This window comes from Furipterus horrens, unplaced genomic scaffold, assembly GCF_987537825.1.
Source record: "Furipterus horrens unplaced genomic scaffold, mFurHor1.1.pri manual_scaffold_5, whole genome shotgun sequence".
In the NCBI taxonomy this organism is placed as follows: Eukaryota; Metazoa; Chordata; class Mammalia; order Chiroptera; family Furipteridae; genus Furipterus; species Furipterus horrens.
Genome location: NW_028327175.1, coordinates 78,092,984 through 78,102,105, shown reverse-complemented (window position 1 = coordinate 78,102,105; position 9,122 = coordinate 78,092,984). Strand labels below are relative to the sequence as shown.

The window sequence follows — 9,122 nt, the reverse complement described above, 5'->3', positions numbered from 1 at the left end:
GCTGAAAGTACTTTGGGTAATTTAATCAATCAGTATATCTTATGTAGCCAAGGAGCATGCTGTAAGCACCTAGATTAGCAAACTGACTTTGAGAGCAATCACTTGTGTCTGTGGCTTGATTCTGTGATGCTGCCATCCCCTTTACAAGTGCTATCTGATAAACTATGTGTGTAGTCACTATTTTTAAAAATAAAGTAAAGGTGTTCAAAATATTTTTAACTATAAAAACAAGGGTTGAGAATTAACATAATGAACTTTGAAACCTGAAGATCTATGGCTTGCTTAATGCAGGGCAAGCTGAAGTTAATGACAACATATTCCGCTTTAGTGGGCCTTAAAACTGATTGGCAAAGGTGTACAATAAGCTTTAACATGGTGGTCTTTTCTCAGCAGCCAAGTAGACACCTGAGTGCTTATTGAGTTTAAAAACTCTTCTCTGAATAGCAGAAAGGGCTATAAGACTTATAATTTGTACATCAAAAACTTAAAGATGTTTGTATTCTTTATAGGTTTTTATTAAAAGTACCACCTGGTCTTTTTGAAAGTGAGAGAGGAACAATATTGAATAAAATGAATATGCTGTGAAAGATATTCCTGTTTTTGTTGGCATACCACAGAGCCCAAGTTCTAAATATGTGTGCCCTGTATCTCAGCTGCTCTCTTAGGTATCACAGCTCTAGTAGATGGCTGAATGGCTGTTGGCTAAATATGATTACTGATATTAAGACACCATTAGAAAAATGTAAACCACTGTACTCTCTGGATCATATCCATAGGATTCATTTTTGTGACTTTAATTTTTTCCTCTTCATCTGAGTTATACCTCTCAGCTATCACTTGTTCATTTCTAGACATTTGTATGATACTATAAATTTTTATTAGAATTACTAATGAGTAAATTAGAAATTAATAGTTATCTTTTCACCACAATAAATATAGTTTGGCTCATAACTTGTATAATTACACAAAAACAATGAATCTTTTTGAGGAAATAAATTCTACACTAACTCATTTAAAAGTAATATAAAACTCTGTATTTACCTGTGGTCCTCATTTGTAGCTATCAAGCTGGACACATTCCGTAATATCCCACCTCCACTTTCAATAATGGCTAAAGTATTTGTCTGGCTCCGGTAAGTGAGAGTGCCCACCAAAAATGCAAGTGCACCATCTACAGCACATATATCAGCTTTATTCTCAGTGCAATGTGCTGACAAATTCCATAAGGCACTCAATACACTTTTGAGGGTTGATTCCTATTAAGAAACAAATTACATGTCATCTAATTAGAGCTGGAATTTGTCTCTCATAACTTCTTTGTTTATTTCTGTTGAGTAAATTATTATTTTAAAAATCTCCCTCACTGTTCACACTTCACTGGTAAAGTATTAGGAATTCCCCATTTAGAAAAACTTTCATTAAAACAATGAATGGAACTTAAGTCACTGATATCCTCATAAAATAAGCATAACACAGTATTAAACTAGTAATCTTCCTTAAATCTATTCTAAGTATGTATTTAGATGGCACGCACATATCTTATAGAGTTTATATTAGAATATGAACAGAACTGATGTACATGCTGAAAAGATAACATTAGGAGGATAACAGAAAGTACAAAAAACCCTTTATATGCTGATATAGAAAGATATCTAAGAAGTATTATTAAATAAAAAAAGCAAGTGCAGAGCAGTATGTGCAATATTCTGTTTGTATAAAAAATATATATTTATATGTAGTTGAATAAAAAGTAACAATACAACTTATTAAAAAGACAGCACAATAGAAAAACTCCAATTCTTAAAACTTCCAAAGAGCCCTGGCTGCTGTGGCTCAGTGGATTGAACGTTGGCCTGTGAACCAAGTGTCGCTGGTTCGATTCCCAGTCAGGGCACATGACTAGGTTGCACATGAGGTCCCCAGCTGGGGGCGCAAGTGAGAGACAACCACACAGTGATGTTTCTCTCCCTCTCTTTCTCCTTTCCCCTCGCTCTAGAAATAAAAAAACAAATAAATAAATATAAAAAAAGGAAAAACTTCCAAAGAAATACAGTAATTTCAAAACCAGGACTCCCTGATAAACAACACCACAGAAAACGGTCAAACTGTAACTGCTACAGAAACACTCTATATATACAATTAAAGATATTTGGTCAAAACAAGCTAGGACTCTGATGCCAGTCTTTCCGCTTACTATAAATCAATGAAGGAATAAACATCCATTATAAATCTACTCTGTGTCTATCACAATTAGAGGTACTCAAGAAGATACAAAATAGTGAACTGATACCTGCTTGAAGGTGCCAACAATTTACTCTGGGGAGAAAAAGATATAAAACCACACTTCAATGAAACAAAGTGCTCTAAAGGTAAAAGTGTCCCCTATATTTAATAAAATAAAGTATTTCATGGAGAAGAGCAGCTTAGTAGAAGACCCGTATACTTGGAGTTTCTCCTGGAAGGGGAATTAGAATGAGGAAAGGCATGGAAGTGGGAATCAGCAAGGGAGACCTGCAGAACAGAGAGAAGACAGAGAGGAGACCGAAGTCTGTGCTGGGGAAGAGTGAGAATTAAGGTCAGAGAGGTCAAAGAAGATCTTAAATGTCACAGCAAACATTTTGGGCCTAATCCAATAAATAGCCACTGTATTCTCTTCATCAGGACATTAAGTGAACGAAACAATCTAGGAACATGTTTAGATACTCTTTATGAGAAGGCAGGGGAAGAAGTGTTTCACCAATCAAGATGTGAGAAGGATAAGAGGTCAATTTTATCACTGACATAAAGGGGGGACATTCAAAGTATCCTGAGAACTGAAAAAACAGCAAGAGTTTAGAGGAGTGAGCTTTTAAGCTGCAACTGGCCCAGAGGGAGAGTTGAAGGTAGAAAAATAGAAGCTGCTCTCTACAAGACTCCTGTAGAGGGACGAGAGGTTTTTCTCAAAGAAACTTAACAGTTAAATTTAGGGGAGACAAGAAGAAATGGTTAGAGGCTGAAAGCAGAGGTGGTAGAAACAAAGGACGGAGCTTCAATACGGTGTGTCGTCAAAAAGTAGCCAATGTAAGTGTAGGTAGACTATAAAAACTCAAGTTAATGTATAAATCTAGATTTTGTTAGAAGCAAAATTAAGTAAGTCTGAAGAAGGTATACCAGTTAAGAAAAGGAGCAAGTGACTTGTTCAGGATCTTGGTTGTTACAGGAAAAAAAGAGAAACTGTAAGAATTAGACATAACAGAGAATTTTTTAAAAAAAATTTTCAATATATTGGACTTCCTATAGATAGCTGAGACATAAAGAGCTTTCTTTTCTCCTTTTAGTAGAGAAGCTATAAAAGACAATAGTAAGGGACTAACATCTCTAAGTGAACGGCAACACTTGGGGCATAGACTGCAGGTGAAGGAAAGGTTCTATTGTGCAGAAGAGTAAGAGCCAGCTGAATGAAGTTAAAATGATGTAATGTATGAGGAATATGGAAGGTAGTTCTGATTCTCTTGGTCATTAGTAGTAAATGAAGTTGAGGAAAAGATGATGAATTGAGAAAGAGAATGTTCATGACTAATGCACTGAATGTAGAAAAAGTGGGAACAAATCAATTTTAATACTGCTACCCAGAAGCAGGTCCAAACCAGAATTGGGTATATAAATTTCTAATGGCTAGTTTTATCCAAGATTGGAGTTGTATCTGAAATTTATATATGAATTTAGGGAGAAATGATCTTTAAAATACTACTCTTCCTTTACAAGAACAGAGTGTGTCTTTCCATTTACTATGGTCTTCTATGTTCCCCAGTAGGATATATTTTTTAATCTAGCTTTCTTGGTTTGTAGCAATTAGTTTGTATGTAAACCTCTAAGGTCTTTGAGAGATAAAGCCATGAGCTATTCAGAAGCAGTACAAGTTCCTATAATACATACGAACCATTAAATCTTTCTGAAAATACGCAGGTTTGATTAGATTAGGAGTCATAAAGTGTGCACAGTACTAATTTTTGTGTGTAACTTTATTGAGATACAGCTAGAGAACAATAAGCTGCACATATTTCAAGTGTGCAATCTGATTCCTTTTGATGTATGTATATACCATGAAACTAATCAAGATCACAAACATTTCACCCCACCAAATTTCCTAGTAACTGCTTGTAATCCGCCCCCAATCCCAAGTAACTACTGATCTGTTTTCTTTCCTTATAGATTATTGCCTGAATCAACAGTTCATTCTTTTTTATAGCAAAATAGTATTCCATTTTGGATATTCCACAATTTGTTTATCCATTTACCTGTTGATGGACATTAAGAGTTATTTCTGTTTTTTGGCCATAACAAATAATATTGCTGTGAACATCTTTGTGTAAGTCTGTGTGAATGTAAATTTTTGTTTCTCTTGGGTAAATATTTAAGGAGTAAAATGTCTATGGTGTAAGGTAGGTAAATGTTTAACTTTTTAAAACTCTGACAAATGTTCTCCAAAATGTTATACCATTTTACATTCCCATTAGCGGTGCATGAGAATTCTAGCTGTTCAAGATTCTTAACAACACTTGGTCAGTCTTTAAATTTTAACCAATATACCATGTGTAATGGCATCTCATTGTACTTTAAATTTATATTTTTCCTGATGACTAATGTTGAGTATATTTTCAAGTGTTTATTGGCCATTCAAATATCTTCTGCAGCATCAGTACAAGTGTTCTGCCAATTCAGTAGTGTTTTAAAGCTATCTTTATGCAGATCATAAGTATATTTGAATACAGTGTATTATTTTTATACCCAGTTCCTTAGTTAAATATATAATTTTCAATTGATTTTATTGGATATTTTTGGTATAAAATAATTTAGCAAAATACATAAATGAATAAGCAATAAAAAACAAAACATTTTGCCTTCTCTGAAAAGCAAATTTTAAAGAAAAAAAATGTAGACTGTGGTTCTAGGACTGATTAGGTGAAAGGAAGCCTGAATTGACTAAGACGACTTGCTTAGTCTCTCCCAAATTTCAAGTTTAATTTAAAAAATAGCTTAATTTCTAAAAGAGATATCTCACCTAGACATATTTCCTTTTATAAACAAATTATTATTTATAGATTCCTCATTCTTCAGTCTGATCACCTCTTGATAAGCTGACCATAAAAATTTGAGGACTTTGGGGGATTGAGATTTTAAGAGCATAGAGGCAATACTTATATCAGTGATTCTCAACTGGGGGTGATTCTGCCCTTCCTCCTTTCTAGGGGACTTTGGTAGTCTCTGGAGACATTTTTGACTCTCATGACTGAGGGGAGGGTGTACTGACATCTAGTGGGCAAAGGCTAGGAATGCTGCAACGCATCCTACAAAGCACAAGTCAGTTCCCCCAAAGAATTATTGGGGCCAAGATGTCAACAGTGCTGAATCTGAGAAACTCTGACTTACAGTAGGCCACAGTTCAATCTTTTCCATCTGAATACTTTAGGAGTTTGGCATAGTCTAGACTAAGGATTGGTGAGATAAACAGGTCAGGAATCAGGGACCTTCAATGGTGAGAGTGGCAAAAGAGTATCCCAAGGTGAAATCATATTACAGTACTAAATGTTTTCAAAGGTACCTTTTTAACTTCCAAAGCACATTCCATCAATGCTTTCACACTTCCAACTTCACGCAATGTCTTTTTACTATTTACATCTGCTCTCCAAGACAAATTCCTCAAAACACTTGCAATAACCTGCAAATGAATTCAATTTTAGCATATTTGTATATATAATAATTTATACTAGTTCTATTTTTTATTTTTAATGCTAAAGAGTAGAAATCTATTAAGAAATTCCTCTTAAACCCTACTATGGTACCCAAAGGTATACAATATAATTATTATCCTTTATTCTGTTATTGTAACCATAATTTAAAAACATGAGATACTAAATACTGAGCCACAGTTTAATCTAAATCAGGATAGTCAGCAGCGATATCTTAGAAAAACACTTGAAATTCTTAGTACCTGCTGCAAGTCCTCACTTTCTGATTTTAGTTGGGCGACCAGTGCTCTCATGCAGCCTTTCATAGAGCATAGTGTAGCCTGCAAAAATTAGATATGGAACAGAAGAGGGTCAATAACAAGGCAACCTGAAGTTGTGGTTTGTTTTTGATTACTACAAATACAGTTTTAATTGTCTCATTTTAATTAATGTTTTACTAACAAAAGATTTAGAATCAGATTACATAAATGAAAGACAAATACCCTCCTAATCCTTTGCTATATCTGTTCTTCTCTTGGCAAACTGAAAAACTAAGTGAATAACTGATAAGAAATGAGAAGCAAAGGGTTTTAAAGTAAAGTATCTTATTTGGATACAACCAATATATTTATAACATTTGCATTGGTCATCAGGATTTTCAGATATTTGCTCTTATTCCTAGACAGTGTTTTAAATGTATTAAATCAATTCAATATTTGTGTCCTATCTTTTGCTTTTGTTTAATCATAAGACAACCAAATCAATAAAGATACACAGCGGGATATGAAGTACTGGTTTTTACTAGTCAATGTTTAATAGGAGAGTGACAAAAAGAAAATCAGTGAAAAGTAGTTTGTATGAAAGTAAACTAACTCATACCTGAGATGTTTTAAGAAATGGATCTTATAAAACATACCTTGTTGGCTACATCTCCAAAAGTCAAGTTTGTCAAAGCCATTCCAGCGTATCGTCTTAATGTAATACTGTAGTGGTCATTAGTAAGCCCATACATTTCACAGTCCACTTGCAATAATTCTGCAATGGCCTGTAGTCCCCCTAATTTAAAAAGGGCAAGAGGAAAAAGACAATAATCTAAAATAAAACCAACTGGTAACAAATTTATAACTTAAATATTAGGAACAAAATCTCAAGAATGAGAATATATGGCTTAAGTTTGTCTTTAGAATTACAAGCTACAAAGTTATACAGGACTTCTGTCTAACACATGTATAAAGTACAACTGTCAACTATTTCATTTTCTGCCAGTTTCTTGACCCTCCAGCCCTTGCCTTACTGAGTGAAATGAGCATTACACTCTATTTATTACACTTAGACTGTATCTTGTCAGTGATGGAAAAGGCTATTTTTAAACACTAGGTCTTCCTGAATGTAAGGAGAAAAAGGTAACTTATTTTTGTTATTAGGACTTTATACTCTTCATTGTTGCACACTGTGCCCTAATTACTTCAATATATTTTTACCTGCTGAATATTATCCTTAGAAATATTGAAAGTTATGAATGAAGCTGTGCATAAAGCAAAGCTTTTTTTATGAAAAAGAATGGTCTGTTCAACCTTTTTTTTTTTGATACTCATAGGTGTCTAATACCATCTATACTAGGATTTACTATTTTCTTTCCCCTCCTTGATCCCCACCACTGGGTATGCTCAACAATGCCCACAGTGGTCAACACTAGGAAGGCAAGGAGGAAAATGGTGAAAAAGAAAAGGGGAAAGACATAAAGGAAGGGGTAATAAAAAAACCAAACAAACAAAAGGCAAAGCAAAATGGTGAGGGAGTGAACAAAAAGAAAAAAGAAAAATGCATATGGAGGCTACTCAAAATATTATTCATCGTCAATATTCATCACTGTGGGAATGAGAATATTGTTTTGTCACAGATAAGTGAGTGGCTTAGACAAAAAAAAGAGGATGAATATAAACAGATAATTCTTGGATATTATAATTCTAAATGTTCAGTTCATTAATCTAAGAGAACCTGTGCACTACTGTTTTTGCAAATAATCTAGAAGGGTCAGTATGTAGAGGATTCTGGAAGTTTGCAAAACAAAGTTCTATCTTGGGTCAAGAATTCTAGGCCAGAGGATTTAAGTACAGGAAGATTCTCACAAGTTTTTATGATTAGCAGAAATGACAGATGAGTTTAAGTGTAGATACGTAAAAATTAAATTGGTTAAGGATTTTCCTCCAGCTACTCATAGTGATGGAAAATATATAGCAGTGAGTTCAAAATACACGGACTATCTTTATGGAGTTTATAGATTAGCACAAAGATAGTCACTGAACAACTGATTAAAATGTGTTGGACAGCGTAAGTTCAGGGCAAGATAACAGGTGGTCTTAACCTAGACAGGGGAGAGCAAGAAAAAGGTTGAAGAAATACTGTTTAAGTTGAGACTTAAATGATGAAGGAATATCTAAAAAGGTGGGGCAGGAATAATGAAGCATTTTTGGCAGATAAATTAGCATGTTCAAGGAAGGGCCCCTGGGCTTGAAATATACAGCATAAAGGTTTATAAGATGAGGCTAAAAAAATGGGTAGAGACCAGATCATGCAAAACTTTATGTGCCACACTAAGGACTTCAGGCACAGGAAGGAACAATTTTATGTGTGTTCTAAATAGATTCATATAGTTGCAGGGTGCAGAATGGATGATGACTGGAAGTTGTGAGACAAGTAAGACAGAGTACCGCAGAACAAACAAGAGGATGGTGGTTTGAACTAGGGATGAAAATAAGAGCAGTGATTTGATATACATGAGTATTTAAGAAGCAGAATTAAAGTACTCAGTTACTAGATGTAGGAGATAAGAATAAGGTCATGGATGTCTTTCAGGATTCTGGTCTGAGCAACTGGGTTGATTGGAATGCCATTTTCTGAGAAAAGACCCTCCTTCCCCACCCCAGGAGAGAGAGATCTGGAGATGGAGGAGATAAAAATTTCAGTTAGGAATGTCTGTACAACCATCCAAGTAAAGATGTCAGATGAGTAGTTTGATAATGTATTTAAAACTCAGGATAGAGAACTTGGATTAAGATATAAGTTTGAAAAACACTGTAACTAAAGCTATGGAATAGAGGATACTACCTGAGGAGAGAGGAAGAGAACCTAGGACAGAGCTTTGAGGAATCTGATCATGTGGATAGTTGGACAAAGGAGAAGGTACCAGCAAGAACTGAGAGTTTTGACCCTGGAAATTGACCTGAAGACAGTGGGCCTGTGTGCTGATGAGATCACCAAAATGTTGAGCATTATAAAGCAGACTATGAATACCAAAGCAAAACATGCTGTGCTTTGTGCGTACATAAAATCCTCCCTGGTGTAGTGAGATCTGTAATAAAAGATTCCAAGTGGAACTAAATGAGCAAAGAGTTGAGTATTCTTGTATGGAGA

The 9,122-nt window shown here is 34.7% G+C and overlaps 1 protein-coding gene across 19 annotated transcripts in view; it reads right to left on the bottom strand.

Annotated features, from left to right (window-relative positions):
* Positions 1-9,122, bottom strand: part of APC (APC regulator of Wnt signaling pathway) — a 134,019-nt gene that overhangs the window by 15,739 nt on the left and 109,158 nt on the right. For all 19 annotated transcript variants that reach the window (XM_090276567.1, XM_090276566.1, XM_090276581.1 and 16 more), the window contains 4 exons: positions 6,625-6,764; positions 5,972-6,049; positions 5,582-5,698; positions 1,042-1,256 (listed from right to left, as the gene is read on the bottom strand). In XM_090276567.1, the coding sequence (XP_090132693.1) occupies positions 1,042-1,256; positions 5,582-5,698; positions 5,972-6,049; positions 6,625-6,764 (550 nt within the window). The remainder of the gene's footprint in view (positions 1-1,041; positions 1,257-5,581; positions 5,699-5,971; positions 6,050-6,624; positions 6,765-9,122) is intronic.